Here is a 22,702-nt window from a genome sequence, read left to right on the forward strand (position 1 = left end):
AAAAAAAAGAAAAAAAAAATTAACTCACACACAGCACGTAGAAAAAAAAACAAGAAGCACCAACCTACCCTTGCATGTAGAGAAGAAAAAAAACAAACGCTCTTGTTGCTACTGCACTCACCTTCAAGACTTAATTCAAGTGAACCAAGTTCCTATATTCGTCATGTAAGCTTCTCTCAATTTCTTGATGCTTTAATTTGAGGATTTTTTTGGAGTTTATGAAGTATCAATTAGGTGCAATTGACACTCATGAATTATCAATTAGTATTTGCAATTGGGGCATCAATTTCAGTTTATGAGTTATGAATTATCAAATAGGATTTGTAATTGATTTTATTGTTCTTGCTTTATTTATTTATTTTTTTGTTATCAATGAAATCACACGGTATTATTGAATTTTCTATCTACTTAGTACCTAAATTTAGCCCATTCCATTTTAAAATCCTTGGTCCATATCATGAGATGGCTCTGAAATCCGCGTCAATTTCGAATCAAGCTCTCGTGGTGGTAGGTATAGAGTTGAATCACTGAAGCTATAGGTCCATAATCTCCTAAGTAACTTAGCAAGAAAAATGCATTACACTATTATTGGACCTTATGAATGGGTATTAAATACAAAATTATACCAAGTTGGATGAAACTTTTCAATCAACTTTAAGTAACATAGGGTTAATTAACAATGTGCATGAAATTCTTTGCCCTTTCCTCTAGTCTTTGTACTTGTATGTTCTGTTTTCCTGGTTGCAGTTGCCCATTAGCTTTGGACTCTAGTTTTGTATCTTTGGCTTTTTGCCCTGGTAGTTTATTCCAGTTTGACCCAAAATAAATAAATAAATAAATAAGATGAAATTCTTTTTTTTTTTTGTTTCCCAGGGTATACCCCCGCGACTGAGGAGACTAAATCTCTCGAGGTACGGTCAGGCGCAAAGCGGGGACCTCTCCCAACAGAATCTGCTCTATTCGCAAGTGCCTGGGATCGAACCCAGAACCTCTTATTTAAAGGATCCAAGTCCCTTCCACTTGGACCAACTCATGTTGGTATAAAATGAAATTCTTTGCCTAGGCTTAAACTCCCCCTTATCAGAGGCGCTGTTTCTATGGCCCAGAAATCAGATAATAAAAGCTGACAGATGCAGCTTGTTAGCTCACAAAGGTTAATTTTGACAAGACAAAATAAAAAGAAACGAGGACTGAAATTAAAAGAAAATATATTTTAAAAAATCATCTTACACTATTCAATTGAAAAACCCCTCAAATCATTTCTCAATACTCCTCTCTCCTATTGTCCTTTTTGTCCTTTCTGTCCTTCTCCTTTTTTATTTTTTGGTCTGAACTACGAGGTGGTTCTGAATTGGCCCCAATTATGGGTGGCACCTTTAAGCCTTAACCACAATCCAAACTAATCCCCGCTCACACCGGGTCGGCCCGTAAAGGGTAAAGTGCTAGCCAAAGTGGTGACTCCGTACAAGAGCAGAGATCGAACCCCTGACCTCTCTTAAGGAATGAGAATGCCGAACCACCCACACCAACCACCTTGGTTTTCTGTCCTTCTCCTTTACTTACTTAAAAGAAGAATAAAATCGAAAATACTGTTTTCAGTCCTTATTTTTTTCTAAGAAATAACATTTTATTATTTCTGTTTTTAGAAACAGAAATTTATAATATTACCATGCCAATGTGTTTTCTTTCCTTACAATAGGGATGCCTGTTAAGTACGACTCAAATTCGATATGATGCTTAATGGGTTAAAATTCTTGAACGCTTAATAGCACAACTTGTTAATACAAATAATGAACATACCTGATTAGTGTCAAACAAGAATACCCAACTTATTTAACTATCACCGTATTGAAAAAAGCAAAAATCTTAACCATCATTTATTTTTCTTTTGAGCTACAAACTCCTACTGATATTCTGAATCACTTGAACTATAAGCTCGTTTATTTTAATACGAACCTACAAGCTCCTTAACCAACAACCTTTAGGATAATTGCTATAGAATTATTCAATTTTAATATTTTTTTTACTTGCAGTGGATCATGTAATGTAAATGTTTAAATTGTTATAGGTTCATTTAGATGCTAGTCAGTTTCGTGTCCTTTCAATGTATACTTGGCCCATGACACGTTGAAATTTTCGCTTACAAGTTCACATTATTCATGATCTAAAAACTTTAAAATAGTAAAAGTCTAAATAATCACTCATTTGTTCGTTTTAATCTTTTTTCCCTCAAAATTTAGTGGGGCAATTTGTTAATTCCTCAAAATCTAGGCTCCGATAAAAGTAACCCTCGTGCTAAATCCAATTGCAATTATTGTAGTTCAAAAAAGAACAGAAAACAATTAAGAAAAAAAACCCACTTACTACTCATTTATAATGAAAATTAAGTCATGGCTACAGCTAAACAACTTTTATAGGAGGGGGGTTTAACTTAAAAAGAAGTAAACAAACCTAACATATGAATCTGAGGTCAGATTAACACTACAAAAGAGGTTAAAATAATATGGTACAAACACACCCAGCTGGGTATATTTATCTGAAAATTAAGGCAATCCTATCGGTTCTTAAAAACCGCTGATGACACACACCTCTGTAGAAAGATATGAACTGGTGAATGCCGCCGTATGGCACATATTCTGCAACAGTCACGTATAAGCTCTGGCCTACTATGAACTAAGCATCATCTTCGTCGTTGTCGTCCTTTTCTTCATCTTTGTCAGCATCATCACCAGCTTCAGCTTCCTCCTCTGCTTCATCCCCTTCATCTTCCTCATCAGACATATTGTTAATTACTTCTGTAATTATATCCTTCACCTCTGCTTTTCTATGCATTAAATCAATACCGAAGTGGGTACCTAGGTAAATTACAGTTTTGCAGTTAGCTAAGTGTAAGCGAAGATTATCAAAGGAAAAAAAAGAAATCATAGAAGATAGAAAGAAGCCCTACCAAGTTGCCTGAGAATGTCTGATAAAGTTGCCTGCACAAAGAAAATGCAGAAATTAAATAATATAACTGACATAACTTCAACCATCCACTCAATACATTGTTGCAATAGTCACTTACAGTATTGAAGTCCACTTCTTTCAGAATATTAACAATTACTGCATGCATATCATCTTTCGTGGGCTCTGCCTTTGCTTTCTTGCTAGTTTTTCCTTTCGCTGGCTCATGCAAGAAATTGATACAATTAAAAGAGACACTCCTAAACTTCTGGGAGAATTAAGCATTTCATGAAACAGCCTTAAAGTAAAAACATTAAAGCATCAAAATAAGTAGGAAGAATCCACAGCAAAAGCAAATCACCTTGATCCTTTGCCGAAACCTTGGCCGGGGACTTGCTCGACTGTTTCTTGCCACTGGCCTTTTCCTTAACATCCTTCTGGCTTTCCTTTTCAGTCTTTTGTTTCTTTGCAGATCTCTTTGCTTTAGTCTGTGAGCCAGAAGCTCCATCAGCATCACTTGCACCTCTTTTTGAAGTAGAACTAGATTTCTTTGCAGAATCCGTAGGTGTTTTCACAGATTTTGCAGGGGTTTTCTTCTTAGCAGGTGTTGCTTTGCTCCCAGCTTTAACCTTTGATCCCTCCTTTACAACCTTTTTGGATGAACTTTTTGGACTTGAGACCTGGTCTTTTGGTTCGTCTTGCTCTTCATCGGATTTATCCTCATGGTCTGTATCCTCATCCATCGTATTGTGATCATCATCTCCAACAGAATTGTCCTTTGCATCTGAAGTTTCATCATTGTCATCGCCCTCCTCTTCTTCAGCTTTGGATGACTCCTGCTTTTTTTCAACATTGGGTATTTCTTTTTGTTTCTAAGAACAAAGAAGGCAGAAAGTAAGACTACAAAACTTTAGTCACAATACAAAATGGATCGTGCTGCATGACCCACTGGCACACACATACACATTGCAATACATCATCAATTCTAGGACTACACTGCAAATGCTATCATATTAAGAGTTTTTAAAAATTTAAAAATTTAAATAAAAAAACTGATCAATAAAAATACAGAGAAGACTCAATAAGTAAATCCTATCATCTAATTAAAAGCAAACAAGATGAAGTAAATCATTTGAGGCTTTTTTTTTCTGGGAGAAGAAGCTTGGGCATAAGCACATATAACAAAAGTGTTGAAAAATATGCATTTGAAGCAGCGAGCGATGTGTATAAGATAACAATGAATTAAGGAAACTAATGTATCACAAAATGTACTCCAGATGAGGAAAAATCATTTCTTAAAAATTTCTAATTTCATTTTGACTAATGAATACGCACCTTGGCTGATGTTTCTGGTGATGCGTCTCCAGAACCTGCAATCTTACTTGGTGTAACCTTCCTCCTCCGCTTTTGCCCTTTCTGAAACTCAGACAAGAAACATGGTTTAACAAAAAACACCACAACAATTGAACTTAGAGCAAGCAAACAACACTTTTAAAATAAATAAAAAAGAACAAGAAAAAGAAGAAATAGAACCTGTTCCTTTTCAGCAAGCAAAACATCAGTTGTGACATGTGGGGATTCCAAAAACTCCAATAACTTAACAGAAAGCTCCTCCTGTAAGCCCAGCTTATGAGATAAGGGGTCACCCATCAATTTTTCATACACTAAAAAAAAAAAATTATGCCACCACTGACCTTCTTTGTACCAGCCTTAATCGGAATATTAAGAAACTCACAAAAATCCACTAATTTTTCTTTAACGCACTTATCAAGCTTCTCCTTTACCCTTGTCCTCTGTTTTTCCTGCTGAAAACAGAAAAATAAAGATGAATACAACAGAGGCTCTAGTATAATATGAATATACAAGAAGAAGTCGCACAAATAATAAAAATTGATTAAGGAGAACACACATAACATACAATACCTCATTCTCAGTCCACACATAACCTGAAAACTGACTTATATTCTTCTTCAAATTATGAGCCTGCACAAGAACATAACCAATTAAAACACACCACAATATTTTATTTTTTTTATTGAAAAAAACTACCAGATATTATGAGGGCAAAGCACCTGAAATCACTGAATTAAAAATGTAACCAAAAATTAACCTTTGCTTTTTTCCCAAAGAGAATTGTGTGAAGTAATTGCAGGTTGTCGTCAATTTTTCGCTTTGACAACTTGAAAGCCACTGAAACAGTTCACAATATCAGACAAAAAATAGGCCAGGCTGCTGTAACAAGAAATTTTAATAGAAGTAAATAACACTTTGTCTGCATAGTAAATTCACATATAACAAGAGCTATATACTTTTTCCACCTCTCAACGTGCAGTAATCCTACATGTGAAAATTTGTGACATCTAGCTAAAGAAAATAACCAATTAGAACTACATAAAAATAAACTATAGAGATCATAACTGCCACTAAATCATCCAACTTCAGGTCGCACTTCAGCTATAACACCAAGAGCAATGTAAATAAGATTGAATGCACAGTGGTGTTCCATAATTTGGATTCAGAACTAAAATCATTTTAGTATTCTAACTCATGGATATAAGCTCCAGTCCCTTGTTTCAATATGAAAATTTGGTATTACAACAACTCGAGGAACAACACAATGAAATTCATATCACAAAAGTTTGTTTCTTGTCTTCCAACTTATTTATTTTCCTTTTAATCCTAAGTACATAGCAGCCAAATAAGCATCGCTTAGTTGGCTGTCTTAACTCAAGGCTCATCTTTGCCATTTGACACCAGTTCAACTCAAAAAAAGCCACTACTTTGAGAAGATGGGTATCAACTACAAAAGGCTTTAGAATTCCAAACTTAGACTGTCAATAATGAGGAAGGTGAAATACCAAAACACATTGAAAAAATGAAAAGGATTGATCATGGAAAAGGAGTGCTCTTAGAAGTGGTTCTTTAATTGGAAGATAAAATGTATTCCAGCAGTCCATCATAACTGGGACAGTCATGGATACAGAACCAGCATCACATTAAAACGTGAGTTCAGGTAAAACAATATATGAATTACGAGGCCACATGTAATGTTCTAACTTCAAAACTAGTAAAACTAAAGCAGCCACCACATTACAAGTGCCAAACACCTAAATCCAAGATCCTTTGTGAGGACTCTAGATTCAATAATACTACCAACACCAAATTGGTACGCAAAAACATAACTATGCCAATGAAATGAAAGGAAACATGAAAGATCTACTTAAAACAAATAGCAACCCATTTTGGGTCATTTTCAGAAAGGCCAGAGAACATTCAGTGTCACTGACATTGTGTGTCACGGCAAACCAACATGCAAAAATATTAACGTTTTAGCAATTGAATCATACTAACAACAAATTTAACAAGAACTAATTTATCAAAAGCAAAAACAAAAAACGGAAGAAAAAAAACTCATACCGTTTGGAATGTTCTTAAGTTCTGTACCGCGACCCTGAAATCACAAAAACCAAATCAACAAAAATTAGGCTATCAAAAATTCGACAAAGATGAAATGAGAAGGCACCATTTCTCACCACCATACCTTCTCAATGCTCAAAGCTTTATTCGCCGAAGACCTTCCACTCTCAGGAGCTGAGTAGCGCTCAACTATTTTCCTCTCCCTTGTGGGCCTCTCACTCACCGGCGTTACCGGCTCCTTCTCTTTCTTCTCCGCCTCAGCTTCTTTACTCGACTTCTTCCCTGACGAGTCTCGGCCCCGCTTCTTGGGCTCGGTCTTGTCCTTCTCCTCCTTTTTGGAGCTAGTTTTTCGGCCCCTCTTCGCCTTCTTCGGAGTTTCTTCACTTTCTTTCTCTTTCTCCTCTTCGCCTTCTTCACCAACTTGCTCTTCCTCGTTTTCAGTCACTTTCTCCGAAGCTTCCGGAGCATTCTCCTTCTCTTCCTCTTTTTCTTCCTCCTTCTCTTGTTCTTCTTGGTCTTCTTTAGGCTCCACTTCGGCTTCAGCCTCTTGCTTCTCTTCAAGAGGAGCTTCGTCTTCCGGTTTCTTGTCCTCTAGGGCTTCGGTCGCCATGGGTACGGAGCAATCAAGTATAGATCGAGAATTGGACAAAAATAATTGTTAAAACCCTAGATTTGTGGTTTTGGGAAATGGAAACCCTAGAAATCACAGAGCTGGGAGCTGAGAGGAGGAGCCTATGAGCAGCCTACAGGTATGTAAATCTAAGAGAAAGACGATAAGTGAAATTAAAAATTAGAAATTGGGGTTGTGAAATTGGTGGGAATTGAAATTGGGGGGTTTTAATTTTTCGGGGTGATTTCGGGCGGGCTGTGGAAATATAAAGGGAGGGAGGGTTTGGTGGGGGGTTTCAAAATTTCATGCCAAATTTTTGAGAGCGGGCTTCTCTGTCCTTTTACTACTACTACTACTAGCTAGTCAGCTACTCTCTCTCACTCACCACCAAAAAGAAATTCACTGGGTACGTTACGTACGTACAAACAAAGCTAATTTTGCCACGTGTCCATTATGATTTGGTCATATTGGCCATGGGCTATGTGACTATGTGGCTATGTGGCTATGTGGCTAGTTCCAGTTCATAAGGAGGCATATATCCCTTGTTTTGCAAAGGTGGATTTGCTAAAAAATGTTCATATCATTGTTGAGAAAGTACATTAGTATTATTGCCTCATAGGGAAATGCTAGTGTTAGTTGCGCGCGCCTGTGGGTACCAAATTGATTACTTGTTGTGTGTTTTTGTTTTGAAATCTACGAGCTCAAATTATAATGATAAAATTGTATTATTTTCTTAGAACAAGTTTAGAATAACTGAGTTTAAGCATGGTCAATATTAGAATTCCAATTTGTTCATAAGAGCATGTGACAACAACATATGAATGTGAAGAAAGGAGATTTTAACTCAATCTCACTTGTTATTTGAATGTTGATTATCATCCATTTCCATTCAATCAAATTCCCAAAAACTAGTGCTTTGCAAGTCATTTATATGTGAATTTAATTAATATAAATGATAAACCAAACAAACATTCATGGATTCATATTTCATATAAAAAAAGGCTCAATATGTTTATTCACTTAGGCAGTTGGCTCATGCATGTAAAAATCACGAGGAGGCAAGGTTGCTTTAATATTAGTTCACATCAACATACACACAACACCTCTACCAAGTATTCATTTATTTAAAATTTGGGATGCATGTAACATTTTCAAACCTTACTTTTATGGACAATGTTTGGCTCCTTATATATCAGGAGTCGTTCCTTCTCAACAAAAGATGTGGCCTCTTATAAAACGACATTTGTTTTTATTTTTGTTTTGTTTTATTTTTTTTCTTTCACCGTTTCACCGACTATCTCTCTCTCTCTTCTCATCCAATCTCCTCTCCTCTTGTGCTCTCTCATCTATCCATCTATTTCCCTACAACTCAAATAGGAGAGAGAGTGACACCGGATAAATTTTTTATACCCCATGTCGTACCATGTTCTTCCACCATTCCCAAAATTTATAGAATTCCCCAATAAATAGCTCAATAAAATTAAAAATTAAAAAGGAGAGAAATCAATACATAGTGTTTGGGTGATGATGATAGAGGAGGACTGATTGGGTGATGATGAAGATGGAGGAATAGTGATTGGAGAGAGAACGTATAATGGAGGGGGAGATGACGAGGAGATGGAAGATGGTGGTTAACGTTGACGCCGAGGATGGAAAATGACAATGATCGGGAAGAGAAAGGGGCTGAAAATTTATTCTAAAGAATTGCAGGGGAAAAGACAAAGACGAAGAGATGAGAGGAGAGAGCAGGTGAGAAGAGAGAGAGAGAGAGAGATAGAGAGTCAGTGAAACAAAAAAAGAAAAAAGAAAAGATACATGTGTCTTTTTTAAGGAGGCCACATCATGTGTTGAGGAGGAATGACACTTGATAAAGTATTGTCATACTTTTATTAGATAAGATGTTTCCCAACTAAAAGAATTTTTTTATTTTTTATCGTGACATACATATTTTGAAATAACTATTTTCGAATATTAAACAATTTGAACATATTGTGTTCATAGACATTTTATGATTAACTATTGCTCCATTTTTACTTTTTCCCTAGAAGAATATAATTTGTATTTTGCAAAGCGCCATGGAGGCTAAGTATGGTAGAGCTCTCATAAGCTATGGTGATGAGACTTGGCTTAGTGATGTTGAGTTTTGAAGGTTTTTCCATGATGTCACAAGAAGCACCGAAACATAAATTGTTGTCGTATATAATTATTTATATGACAACTTTGTAATCAGGCAAAGTTAGGAGAACTCTCATTAAATCACACGCAAGTCTAGATAGTGCATGCAGTGTTCGAGACTATATCATAATATTTAGTTAAGAACGCATTAGTGTTTCATCACAAGTTATTAGAGTCAAATAACCACGGTATAAATTTAACGTACTTCCCACCCACCTAAGGAAAAACACTTACACTGCATCGTACTTTATGCTTGCTCTTTACACTTGTACAGTTGTGGAATTTCCGACTTTATTTTTTGAGGGCCACGGGACCCGCGAGCGCCCATGTTTTCGGATCATGGATGGTATTTCGGGTCGGACCAATACAAAAGAAAAAGTAAGGCCCACAGTGCGGCTTGTCCAAAGATCAACATAACCTCAAGCCCATAGTTGCAGGAAGATCGGGTCGGATCCAACTATTCGAATCAAAACCCAGAATGTGGAAAAGGGCCACCTATATATAGTCTACACTTAGCCCCACTCGTGAGCTCCAGCTTAGTTTAGGGTTTCATTCGCCGTTCCAGAAACCCCAAGGCCACTGAAGATCTTGACCACCCGAAAATGGTATAGTGCAAACCCTAATTCTATTATGCATGCTTGAATATTATGCTGCACTGCGAGCAACTGTTTTTGACTTGTATGTTTGTGGCTTTGATGATTTCTGTTGTTGGCGTGAAATGCAGAATTTCATACAATCTCATGGGATTGGAATAAGATTTCATTTGTAAAATCCTGGTGTTTGTTCATGTGAATTTAAGCTGATGAAGCTTATTAGATGATGGAATATTGTTTTTCACATTTGATGCATTATGTTAAACGAGAAAAATTATGCGGCTTTGTTCTATCTCTCTCACTCATATCTTCATCCAATTAAACTGATTTGAGTGTTGTTTTTTTTATCCCCACCTCTTATCTTGTTTGTTTAAGAAGCTTGTTTTAGCCTCTATTGTTGGGAAGATCCATAAATGTAAGGCTGACTTCAATATTTCTGAAAACACTTTTGGGATGGGATTGTTGGTGTATCAATTATTAAACGTAATTGTGTTGTAACCCCAATTAAATTTGTGACATACTTAGAATATTAGCTACTTCTTGTTTGTTTCAATTGTCTCATTTTATTTCGTTTTGCAGGCTCCCAAAAGAGGTGTAAAACCGGCCGCTGCTGCAAAGAAGAAAACTGTATTTCCTATGGCTCTTCATTTTCTAATTTTATTTATGAAGCATTGACTTGTAAACTTAAATTTGGTTGTAGTTTGTTGTCTGTTATCAAGTGTTTGAATGTCTATTTTCATTGCTGTCTTTAGGAGAAGGTTGTGAACCCACTATTTGAAAAGCGTACAAAGCAGTTTGGGATCGGCGGTGCTTTGCCTCCAAAGAGAGATTTGCACCGATTTGTGAAATGGCCCAAGGTTGTCCGTATCCAGAGGAAGAAGAGGATCCTCAAGCAACGTTTGAAGGTCCCACCAGCACTTAACCAGTTCACCAAGACTCTGGACAAGAACCTTGGTATGGACCAGACTATCATGCTAGTTTCTGCTTGAGTAATTTCAATTATTAGGATTGTTTTAAATGGATTTGTTTGAACAAGGCTATCCAAATACTTGTATTCATTTTTTTGGTCAGAATACTTAGATTCTTAACATCTTTTGAAAATGTTTTGTTGGATAGGTGAACGTAAGTTAATTTCCTACTGGTTTTCCACTGCAAAAGGAAAATATTATCTTAATGCACACGGTTTTCTACCTCTATGCCACTGTCACACTTATTCCGCATTCCTTCTCATAGATAGGCATATAATGCTACTCATAGTTTAACCAAGAATTTGTTGGTCTAAACTTACTGATTTGAGTTGTTAATGACTATCCCTTCATGTTCTGCCATGGGATCTTTATCATGTTTTTAGCATAAGAAACATACATCGTGGAGCTATCTTTTGATTGTGTTCGTTGAAGTATTTTATGATTTTTATGCTAGTGTTCTTCAAATAATTATTGTTCTAGATAAACTCTTATAAGTCATTACCACACATCACTTCTCAATATTTGTAACACTGCCTGCAGCTACAAGTCTCTTCAAGTTGCTACTCAAGTACAGACCTGAAGACAAAGCAGCAAAGAAGGAACGTCTGCTGAAAAGAGCTCAAGCTGAAACTGAAGGAAAAACTGTTGAGGCAAAGAAGCCAATTGTTGTGAAATATGGACTCAACCACGTAACCTACCTGATTGAGCAGGTTGCTAATCTATCACTGCGTGCATCATATTGATTTGTTCCTTCTAGTGAATCTTGTTAAATGCATATGAGTTATGCTAACCAATGAGATGGTTACCTGTCTCACAGAATAAGGCTCAGCTAGTTGTTATTGCTCATGATGTGGACCCCATCGAGTTGGTTGTATGGCTTCCAGCCTTGTGCAGGAAGATGGAGATCCCATACTGCATTGTGAAGGGGAAATCACGCTTGGGAGCGGTATAACTCAGTGATTTTTTATGGTATTCTTGAAAGGATGTGGTACGACTCTGTTTCGTGAAATATCTAAATATATATATGTTTCTGTGCTCACAGATTCTCCACAAGAAAACAGCGGCTGCACTTTGTTTGACCACTGTTAAGAATGAGGATAAGTTGGAGTTCAGCAAGATTCTGGAGGCTATCAAGGTATATCAAAAGAATCATGCACATGATATATATGTCCATATTGTCATTTGACTGATATGGTTCGTAAATGCACACGATATACATTGCCTCATTTTTTGAATGATTTTCAGGCCAACTTCAATGACAAGTACGATGAGTACAGAAAGAAGTGGGGAGGTGGTATCATGGGCTCGAAATCACAGGCCAGGACCAAGGCGAAGGAGAAGCTCTTAGCAAAGGAAGCCGCACAGAGGCTGAACTAGAAGTATCTTCCATAGAGAGGAGAGGGTGTTGGTCATTTTCTTCTGTTTTTTCTGGTTCTTTCAAGACTAGTCTGTCCCCCTATTATCACTTACAAATCAACTTGAGCTTTTATATCACTCTGGTTAGAGTGTGGATATGGTTTTTGATAGAACATCTGTAGCATCTACATTTCTCTTCATCTATTTTCATCCAAACCAGTTCTCCTTTAATGTGTTCCTTTCTTCAACCATGGTTACATAATTTGCCGGGTTTTATCAAATAGTTACTAGCTAGCTATTAACTGTTGTTTTTGCTTTCATATGAATGCTATTACGAGCCTGAAAGGATTCTCATCCGCATCTCTCTCTAGGGGAGGAAGGCGATGTAATATCTTATAAATTTAACTCATGAAACACTTTTTGGAGGAAAAAGTTTAAATTAATTCTTCTCAATATCGCAAGTCTGAATGCTGTCTCCTTCAATTTCCAAATATCTGAAACTAAATCTTTTTGCCCATATCAAAATTCAAAGCATGCGTTAAATCAGTGGCCTAAGCCTGGAGCATAGAAGAATTTGCATTTAACTTCATCATTATGGAAACACACAGATACAAAGTAGGGTAACAAGAACATGTGTAACAGGAAAATGTGGCTTAAAAACAAATTAAACTTTTTCAAATTTGGCTGGGAATATAATTTGAAATTTAATTCCTCCCAAAAATAAATTTGAAATTGAATAATGGAAAAGGAATATATGTTATAAAAAATTATTTTTATTTTTGGCCACTTTTGTTGGGAGCACACCAAAGGATTGGTCCAATAGAAAAAAGCATTTATTTTTTATTTAATAGTTGGTATTCAGACCAAAAGAAAAAAGGAAAAAGAAAGAGCTAGTTGGTAAATTTGTAAGGGTATACTAGTGATTTGCCCCTTGAACTTGTACCTAACTTTCGATTGACCATCTATTCTTTTTTTTTTTAGAAAATTAAGGATATATGAACTTCTTTTTTTCGCCAATTTCCCCCCTGCCGTCTAAATCTGCAACATTTCATCCAATTTGCCATTAAATATAAAGGCAAAATGGTCATTTTATACATTAAAAATAAATAAAAACCAGAAAAATCAAATAATACTCTCTCTCTCTCTCTCTTTTTGCAGGTGTAGACGAAGAAAACCCATGGGGTATGGGGGTAAAAAAACAGAAGGGAGGAGGTGAGGGTAGGTGTCTGTGGGGTGGGGGATTGGTTTAGGGATGGCAATGGGTCGAATCGGGGGTGGGTATGATATTTCCATCCCTATTCTTGTTAAGGTTTTTTCCCCCATCCCCGCCTTCATACCCGCAATATTTATATCGGGGATTCCTCATCTCCACCTTCATTGGGGAATGGGTTCCTCAACCCTCCCCATTACAGAAGAAAAAACCAATATATAACTACTTTGTTGAAGGAAAAAAAATATTGATTCAAGATAATAAATATATATAATCTATATATATAAAGCAAAAGGCAGAGAATAGTGAAACATTGAAAATACCAGAAAATATCTTTGGTCAATGCAAACATTAAGAATTGAAATTATTAATTAAGTGAGGATAATATGGTAAATTTACACTTTTTCATATTAAACAAATTTAAAATTAAAAGAAAAATCAGATAATGGAACACAACTACTCATTATCTTTTTTAATTTTAAAATAAATTTAATTTTTTCTTTTAAAAAGCCTCTCGCAGATGCGGAAGCGCATGCAGAGAGGCTAGTATATACTTATAAGACAATATAAGAATATTTATATATGTATTGGAAGTTAACTAAATAAATAAGTAGTGTGACTTAAGATTTGTATAAATTATATAAGTATATAATATAATAATATAAAATATAAAACTTAGTTGGTACAATCACTTTAATAGCATATTTATATATAGCAATATATATACCTCATCAAAAAATTAATATATATTCTAAACGGGGAGGGTTCGGGTTGGGGATTAAAACACCATCCCCGCCCCTCCCTGAACACCATACCCAAAAAATTCCCCATACCCGATTTTTGTCCTTCATACCCGACCTATTAGGGTCGAATCCTCGCAAAGACCTTTACCCGCGGGGAAAATTGTCATCCCTAGATTGGTTTGGGAGTGGAGGGTGGTGGTCATGGGGAATGGGAGGAGAATAAAAACCTGGAGGAGAGCAGGGGTGGTGTAGGCTTAGGGGATGAAAATTTAGAAGGGGGAGGTGGGGGATTGGTTTGGGGGTAAAGGATGGTGGTCATGGGGGAATGGGAGGAAGAAGGGAGGAGATGGAAGGGGTTAGCATTAGGTTTACTCTTTTTCTTCAATATTTTCCAAAAAAATAATTTTTTAACTGAAAATTGGATGAAATGTTTAGAATTTAGATAGTAGGGGGAAATTGGCGAAAAATAGAAGTTCATATCCTTAATTTTCTTTAAAAAAATATAATAGGGAGTCAATCGAAAGTTATGTACAAGTTCAATGGGAAAATCACTAGTATACCCAATTTGTAATTAATCAATTTTATATGTCATGTGAAGCTCACGTGCACTCCCAAGGGGCGATCCCATATAATTCCTACACAGTTATAACCTACATCACAGCCAAAGAATACACAGCGAGCCTAAACCTGATTGGTCCGTGACCCAAAGACCTCGATGAGTCGCTGACCAAGCCTTTGATCGAAGCATAAGCAACAATAGAGAGCAAGCGAGCGAGCGAGCGAGAGATCGTTAGGACCCAACTCAACAACACGACTCGGCTCACTTACCTGGTCCAAGATGGAACTTGCTCCACACGACCCGGGTTCTAAACTGCTCCGACCCGACGAACCAGAGCTCGACCTCTACACCATCCCAAGCCACTCTAGTAAGTTCCCTCCCCCTTTCCCTCTTTTAAAACAAAACCCTAACCCTAGCTTGAATTCAAAACCCTAATTGCTCCTCACGTTGGAACAAGCTCGGAAAAAGGTTTCCTGGGTTCTGTTTAGATTTTATGAAGTTATTTGTTAATGTATATAGCAGAGGCCTAGGTCTGAGCTTTTTGTCTTTTATTTTCTCTCAGGCTGGTTTTCGTGGGATGAGATTCATGAAACTGAGAGAATTGCTTTGAAAGAGTACTTTGATGGAAGCTCAATTTCAAGAACGCCAAAAACATACAAGGAATACAGGGACTTTATTATTAGTAAGTACAGAGAAGACCCTTCTAGGAAACTCACATTCACTGAGGTTAGAAAGTCACTTGTGGGTGATGTTAGTTTGCTCCACAAGGTCTTTAATTTCTTGGAGAAGTGGGGTTTGATTAATTTCAGTGCAAATTTGGGTGTCAACGGTGGTTTTGGCATCGAGGGTGAGGAGAGGTCTAAGGTTAAGGTTGAGGATGGGGTCCCCAATGGGATCCGTGTGGCTGCGATGCCGAATTCAATTAAACCAATTTCACTCATTTCAGCTCCCCCTAAAGTTGGGGATGCTGGGGGTGGAGTTGTGAATAGAATTACTTTGGCTCCATTGGCTCCATTGGCATCATATTCTGATGTTTTTGGTGATTTAAAGAAGGAGGAGGGGTTGGTTTGTGGCAATTGTGGTGGACATTGTGAAACTGGACACTACAAGTATAGCAAGGTATTTTCACTGGTTCTTCAATTTTTGTTCTGTAGGAAATTTGTTTGTACTTAGTTTTCTGTACTGAAACTTAATTTAACTTCTGTATCTGTTTATCATATTTGGCAGGGTGATTTTCTAATTTGCATAAAATGTTTTGAAAATGGGAACTATGGGGAGAACAAATTGAGGGATGATTTCAAGTTAAATGAGGCAATTGAAAAGAGTGGTACTAACGGAGTGGAGTGGACTGAATCTGAAACTCTACTACTTTTAGAATCTGTTCTGAAGCACGGGGATGATTGGGAGCTTGTTGCTCAAAATGTTCAGACCAAGACTAAATTTGATTGTATTGCTAAGCTCATTGATCTGCCTTTTGGGGAGCTTGTGTTGGGTTCTGCCTACAGAAAAGGCAATCCTAGTGGCTTTAGTGGTAATTTGATCTCTTCAGAGCACATTCAGTTATCTTCATCTGAATGTCAAGAGACTGTCAAAACCAAAGGTCAGTTGCATGAGCAGACAGATGACAGCAAGCAGAATGGAGATATTTTGGATCAAGGCCCTCCTTTGAAAAGGCAGCGCATTGCTTCCCTTTCGGATGCTAGTAGTTCACTGATTAAACAGGTACGTACCTTACTGGCCTGATTTATAAATGTTTAACTTCTTGGTGAGCTATATTTTCGGACATCAGTTCTTGTTCAATTATATTTTTATGATACCAATTAAATTACTAAACTGGTTATTAGGGGTCCAGTTTAGTTTGCCAATGCTTTGACATATCATGGCTGAAAACACTATACATGCACGTATGAAAGAAGAAAGAAAAATGTTAAGAGGTTGATTTCATTATTTGCTTCTTTTACTTTACAAATATGCTTTTATACTATCATATGTCAACTGTGGTCCTTTGTTCTGTTTCTTTTCATTTCCTGTAATCTTAATATGCATAACAAAATACTAAGGTTGTTTCCATTAGGTAGCTGCCATAACAACCATGGTTGGTCCACATATTACATCTGCCGCAGCTGAGGCTGCCGTTAATGCACTTTGTGAAGAAACCTCTTGTTCAAGGGAGATATTTAATGCTGATGATGATTCTATTCCTAATGGCTTGTGGTCTCCTGCTAAAAATTGTGAGACAGAGAGGTTATTTATCCAACTGATTCCAACTGATTCCAACTGATGCTCCATATATACTTTTATTTGTTATTGTATTATGTTGATGTTAAAGTTCTGAAACTTCTTATTTCTTATCAATTTCAGAGCTCATGGTGAGGATTCAGAAATGAAGGAAAGGCCAACTCAATCAGGTATTTGAAGCAAAGTCAATTATATGACATGATTTGTACAGTTTCCTACAAACAACTTGGATTACAGGAATAAGGGAGAAGTTTTTACCGTAAATAATTATATATATTTGGCCTAATTTAAGTTAGTGTTTGGTGATTGTTGTTGGTTTCCATTACACTTTTCTCATATTTGTTTAGTCACCGTGTTATTTTGCTGGCGATCTAGTTATTGCATCATTTCAGTCCTAACCGTCTCTATTTGAATTTCTATATTTTCCAGAGAGTCAGCATGCAATCTTTAAAAAAGATGACATACCTCCAACTTTGCAAATTAGAGCTGCCATTGGAACAGCTCTTGGAGCAGCTGCTGCTCACGCAAAATTATTGGCCGATCAGGAGGATAGACAGATTGAACATCTAATGGCAACCATAATTGGGACGCAGGTATATATCGTAGTTTTATATTATTTTAGTTTGGTTCCCCTCCTTTGTCTCTGTGTTTTTGGCCCCTTTTGCGTGAGGGAGTTGATAGCCATGTGCTTTTCTCCCCATTTGTTGCAAGTCTTGCTTGCTGCATATGAACTTAATCCTTCTTTTTTCTTTTTGGGCATGAATGTTTATGTAGATGAAGAAGTTGCACAGCAAACTCAAGCATTTTGAAGATCTGGAGCTGATCAGGAAGAAGGAATGTGCTCAAATCGAAGAAGTAGAGGATATTCTAGTAGAAGAGCGGATTAATATCTTACAGAGGACATTTGATTCTGGTGTACCTAGATGGAGGGATCATCCTTCTTTAAAATCTTGAAATGTTTGTTGTATCTTTAGATGTAAAGTAGAGTAGAAACATAGACGACGAGAGCAGTGACGTGTCTTCTTAGTAAAGGCTGTTCAATTCTTTAGGTGTTTACTGCTTGGATTTATAATTCTTGCTGATTTTGGTGGGGGAGGGGTGGGTGGTGGGGGTGGTGGTGGTGGGGTGGTGTGGGTGGGTTAGCAAATAGGGTTGACGAACAGAAACTTTGTACAATTAGGATCCTATCATTTCTTCAAATGCTAACATTCCAAGATTCAATGCAATTATGCAATTCCTTATTATGTTCTTCACTGTTGATCAGGTGTTATATATGATATTTGCATCTTCATGTTCTGCAATGTTGTGATTTTATAGCTCATACAAATGGTGATAAGATTTGTGATTGGATTGACAATGTGTCAAAATGCCAACTAAACACAAATTGAAATAATTTGCAACCTAAATTAAAAATTTGTTGCAATGTGTCACCTATAGTTTTATTTTGTTTACTTCTTCAATCTAAAAATTGCACATGATTCACATGTGACCTTGTTGAAAGGTCGAAATATCGATACTTTCTTTTTAAAGGATCACTTGCAAAACACATGCAATATTATGAGTAAAAAAATAAGGGTAAATTTCACTTCACTACCCGAAAGTTATATCAAAATTCAGACTTTGCTACACGAAGTTTTTTTCATCTCAATCTCAAGCCTAAACTTTGAATTTACTACCACTTTCATACCTCTATTAGTTTGACTGTCAAGTTTTCCGTTAAATGATGATGTGACATTCATATCTCCATGTTGATTACTGAATTTGTGCCACGTGGACTAATAAACAATTTAAAACAATTTAAAATTTGTATTATTTTATAAATAATTAAAATTAATAAAGTTAAAATTTTAAAATCAAATGTATAAAAAACTTCGTATAGCAAAGTTTGAATTTTGGGAAATTTAAAGTGAAATTTTACCCAAAAAAGAAAGAAGCTAAAGTTGGAATGGGCCGGTTAGCTAAGCTCGGTCCAATTTATACCTTTACCGCCGAAAAACTGAAAAGTTCAAATTCACTTCCCTGTAAAACAAACCGTCGTCTCTAAAAACCCCTCCAAAATCCCCAAAATTTTTCTGCTACCAAATATGCTCAGAAGACGTCTCAGGCTCAGCTACTCTTCCGACGAAGAAGAACAACCACAACCACAACAACACCAGAATGAAGAACCTCAGCCACAATCGTCAGCTGTCACTCACCCACCAGTTACCCTATCCCCTCCAAACCCTTACCCCTCCGAACCGCTCCCAATCACCTCCGACGACGACGAGTTCATCGATGTCTCCGACAACCTCTCGTCGCCGTCACCGGAACCCGAGAGCGACAATCGACCACATCCTCCACCGCCGGCTCAGGATCCGGCACCGGAACCCATTAACCGGCCGCCTCCACCTCCACCTCCATATCCACCGATCTCCGGCGGGTGTCCGATAAGCGAACATCTCCAGGGGTTAGGGTTAAGGCTAAAGAGGGAGTGGCTCGATGCTTGTGTCCATGGACTCCAGCAATCCGTACCGGGATTTCAAAATTTTGATGTGGAGACGAAGGCGAAGCTCTGCTTCGAGCAGTTTTTGTTTTCGGATATGAATCTGTCCGGCGGAGGCGTGCTTCCAGAAAATGTGGCTTCTCTCCATCTCGTCGATCTTCCCGGACCTTATGTGTTGCAGGTCAAGCTTGAACTTTTTGATGCGAATTAACAGAACAATGTGAACTTGAAATGTCATTTGGTAATGACAATATATACAGGCGAACCTTTATTTTATTTTATTTTTGTTGCAGGTTGATGAGATTGTTAATATCAGCAATCCTCTCAAGATTAGGTATCAGAAAGCCGCTGTTGGACTGAAGAGGTGTCTCAAGTTGTCCATAACAGACGGTGTTCAACGCGTCTTTGCCATGGAATATAGGCCTATTCAGGCGCTTGAAGCTTTGGCTCCTGCTGGTTTGAAGGTTTATTTTTCTCTGGCTATCTTCGTTACTGAAAATGGTTTCACTTCATGGGGTTATTCCATTTATTTTTGTTCAAATGTTTGACAGTTTTTTTAGTGTCAAGAAAGACAAATTGTACTGGTAGATTAAACCCTTTAAGGCTTATCTGCTCTTCTGACTCAAACACAGATTATCCTATTAACCTCTAGGTTGCTATGTGTAATGTGCATATACGCCACGGACTTCTTATGCTGGTCCCTGAATCTGTTGAAGTTCTAGGAGGATTAGTTGAGGAACTGGATGCTGCACGTCAACGCCTTGTTGATGAAGTAAATAAGCCACCTAGGGGAAACAGGTAACTATAAAGTGTATAAGATATGTTAGTGGTGTTAAAGGTTTACAACTTACTAGTGTTCATGTCAAACCATGAATTGTCAAACAATAAAGTATAACTTATTCCATGACTAGATAACACTTCTACTTCTAAAAGCTCTTGCAATGTAGAAGTTTATAGTGGTATTGGATAAACAGGTTTGAAGTTAACTTGGTCCATGATATTGGATTACAGACTGCATGCTTGGTTCAAAAGTATTCATGTTGGCGGACTGCAAGATGAATTGTTTTCTTTGGTGAGGAATAACTTACATCAAGATTGTTGTGACTTTAGACTATTCTGGAAAAAAAAAAACATTCATGTTGCAGTTTAAGCTCAGAAACATGCTGGTCAATCTTGATTTTTCTTTCTCGCCCCCGCTCCTCTTTTTTCTTTGGGTTCACAATTTCTTTAAGTAAGGGAATGCTGGACTACAACTGATCACTTCATTACATTTATTACAATTTGCACACTTGCACAAAGTATACCAAGCCGATGAGCTTGATACTTTTGTGTTATTGTTATGCAGAACCAGGAATGGAGTGGTTCCTCCTCTAGGTACAAGGTTAACTCTTGCTGCATGGCCTCCTAACCGTGTTCATGATGCTGGACACACCAATAGTTCAACAATGGAAGCCCCAACCCCATTTCAGGCGTCTAACCAAGGTATATAGAGGGCTCCATTTACTTGTTTGTTGTTGGCTCTAGATGGATTTTTAGAGCATAAGCGGCTCATGTCTAGTTTCTTGGAATTTCTTGTCTCTATAAAACGTAGAATCAGGGTGACTCCATATGTATGTGTCAGAGAGAGTCATATAAGATAGCAGCTCTAGTTAGTTCCTGTCGTTACATTACGTTTTTCCATTATGTTCTAAGTTAGTTCTGTTGCATCCTTTCTTGAATTGTAGGTGCTACATTCTCTGTATCAGCCAGAAATACCAGCTCTGTATCTTCTAGAAACACCAGCCCAGTGACTGGCGAAGAATCTACTGTTCCTCTCAGTGGAGAACACTCTGTTGTTAACCCATCATCTACTGATGTATTTGGTGTTGAAGAGATGCCTATGGATACTACTCCCTATAGCAGAAGAAATGCTATTCCCAACCCATTATCTGATGATTTTGGTGTTGAGAATCTCCACATAAATAGTGCTGGTCATAGCAGGGAAAGTAGAGTACCTGAAAATGTCATTCCTAATCCATCCTTCGAGGATGCTTTGGATGTTGAAGATGTTGAAATGGATGCCATTCATATTGAGGGCGAAAACCATACCTCAGATTCTATTTTGAATGATGAGGATATCAATATGATTAACGAGAGCGAAACTCACGGGGCTTACCCATCGTCTGATGCTATTTTGAATGATGAGGATATCAATGTGGTTAATGAGGTCGAGCGCCAAGAAATACTATCCGGAGACCACGAACCACCTTTCAGTTACCTATGTAGTTTGTCAGCCAAGTTAGCTATGATGAAGAACACTCATTCAATCCAGGGGAAGGTTAAGGTGCGTATGGTTTTCTATTATTTTTATTTCCATAAGATGATAGATTTATAGTTACTATATTACTGAAATTTAGACATAATTTCTGCAGTGTGTTTTGACTGGTGTGAAGAAGTTCCAATACACGCATACATATGAGCTTCAGGCGTATGTTGATGACGGCACTCTCATTAAAGAAATTCTCGTTGATCACAATGTAAGTTAGAGCTTTTGGGGGGTGTCATCCATGATGACCTATACTTGTTGGAGTTCGATATGTTGATTAGCTGTTTGTGCTCTTCAGGTTGTACAGGAGGGGATAGGTCATTCTCCTGAGGAGGTTAAAGCTGCCATTTCTTCTCCAGACAAAACAATAGTCCGTAACATGAAGGAGAAAATGAAGCAGTTTCAAAAATTCTTAACAAATTTTGAGGTAATATACCTACCAAGTACCAAGTCAATTTTCAGTTTTTGACCTTATTCACAATCGTTTCATCAGTTCTTCTATCTCTTCATCATATTGGAGTTTTATGTTTCAGGGCATAATGCTTATAGAGATGAGATTGCATGATCTTCCAATTGCCCTTGAGATGAAGCAGGGTTGTACTCAATCTGATGCGTGGTTGCTTTTGAGGAGAATAAAGGCCTCCCCTCCAGCTCGGGCATCAGGGCAGTCCTCCCCTGGGGCTCGAACATCACAGTATCCTTCCTCTCCAGTTCGGACTTCACAACATCTCTCCTCCCACCCCATTGATATATCCCCTTGATAATCTAGCTTATAGCGCTGGCGTTGCTATTGCTTATAATGGAAATGAAATTGGCGTGTGGTTCCATGGTCAATGCTGCATCATGGAAAAGATCCGGATTTGGATGAAGCTCTTGCTTGCAAAAAATGGATGCTGTGGCGGCCACAGAAAGAGTGTTTCTGAACGTTATCTCAGCTATTTCATTGGAGAACACAAGTGTTAAAAGATGAGGAAGATAATAAGAAAATTATTGTAGGTAATTGGATATAAATTTCTTAAGTTTTGTGCCCAAAATACCCTTTTATTTGGTTTTTTGGGGGTCAGTTTTTACTTGTCTAATAAGGTGTATCGACACCTCACCGG

The 22,702-nt window shown here is 37.4% G+C and overlaps 4 protein-coding genes across 5 annotated transcripts; 3 read left to right on the plus strand and 1 right to left on the minus strand.

Annotated features, from left to right (window-relative positions):
• Window positions 1–2,342: 2,342 nt before the first annotated feature.
• LOC110760355 (DEK domain-containing chromatin associated protein) lies at window positions 2,343–7,302 on the minus strand. Of its 2 annotated transcripts, none has more exons than XM_021962604.2 (11): window positions 6,485–7,302; window positions 6,361–6,394; window positions 5,054–5,133; window positions 4,867–4,926; window positions 4,638–4,745; window positions 4,477–4,557; window positions 4,279–4,359; window positions 3,305–3,815; window positions 3,065–3,162; window positions 2,948–2,978; window positions 2,343–2,855 (listed from the first exon to the last, which is right to left on the minus strand). In XM_021962604.2, exons 1-11 carry the CDS (start codon window positions 6,968–6,970, stop codon window positions 2,674–2,676), a joined length of 1,752 nt encoding a protein of 583 aa, XP_021818296.1. In that variant the 5' UTR covers window positions 6,971–7,302; the 3' UTR covers window positions 2,343–2,673. The 2 variants fall into 2 exon arrangements, with proteins under 2 accessions (XP_021818296.1, XP_021818295.1); XM_021962603.2 differs by having other exon boundaries at window positions 4,638–4,748; window positions 6,485–7,301.
• Window positions 7,303–9,595: 2,293 nt separating this feature from the next.
• On the plus strand, window positions 9,596–12,293 carry LOC110760350 (large ribosomal subunit protein eL8y). The gene is made up of 7 exons (XM_021962596.2): window positions 9,596–9,750; window positions 10,318–10,365; window positions 10,491–10,692; window positions 11,247–11,416; window positions 11,524–11,652; window positions 11,749–11,841; window positions 11,952–12,293. Exons 1-7 carry the CDS (start codon window positions 9,748–9,750, stop codon window positions 12,081–12,083), a joined length of 777 nt encoding a protein of 258 aa, XP_021818288.1. The 5' UTR covers window positions 9,596–9,747; the 3' UTR covers window positions 12,084–12,293.
• A 2,414-nt stretch (window positions 12,294–14,707) lies between these two features.
• Window positions 14,708–17,903, plus strand: SWI3A (SWITCH/sucrose nonfermenting 3A). The gene is made up of 7 exons (XM_021962595.2): window positions 14,708–14,941; window positions 15,137–15,693; window positions 15,802–16,296; window positions 16,649–16,818; window positions 16,936–16,982; window positions 17,242–17,405; window positions 17,587–17,903. The coding sequence occupies exons 1-7, from the start codon at window positions 14,854–14,856 to the stop codon at window positions 17,764–17,766; spliced, it is 1,701 nt and encodes a 566-aa protein (XP_021818287.1). The 5' UTR covers window positions 14,708–14,853; the 3' UTR covers window positions 17,767–17,903.
• Window positions 17,904–18,808: 905 nt separating this feature from the next.
• RMI1 (recQ-mediated instability protein (DUF1767)) lies at window positions 18,809–22,610 on the plus strand. The gene is made up of 8 exons (XM_021962614.2): window positions 18,809–19,475; window positions 19,588–19,758; window positions 19,947–20,092; window positions 20,640–20,776; window positions 21,019–21,617; window positions 21,706–21,810; window positions 21,898–22,026; window positions 22,133–22,610. Exons 1-8 carry the CDS (start codon window positions 18,897–18,899, stop codon window positions 22,358–22,360), a joined length of 2,094 nt encoding a protein of 697 aa, XP_021818306.2. The 5' UTR covers window positions 18,809–18,896; the 3' UTR covers window positions 22,361–22,610.
• The last annotated feature ends 92 nt before the right edge of the window (window positions 22,611–22,702 follow it).

The sequence above is a fragment of the Prunus avium genome, chromosome 5 (genome assembly GCF_965620075.1).
Source record: "Prunus avium chromosome 5, drPruAviu1.hap1.1, whole genome shotgun sequence".
Taxonomy (NCBI): Eukaryota; Viridiplantae; Streptophyta; class Magnoliopsida; order Rosales; family Rosaceae; genus Prunus; species Prunus avium.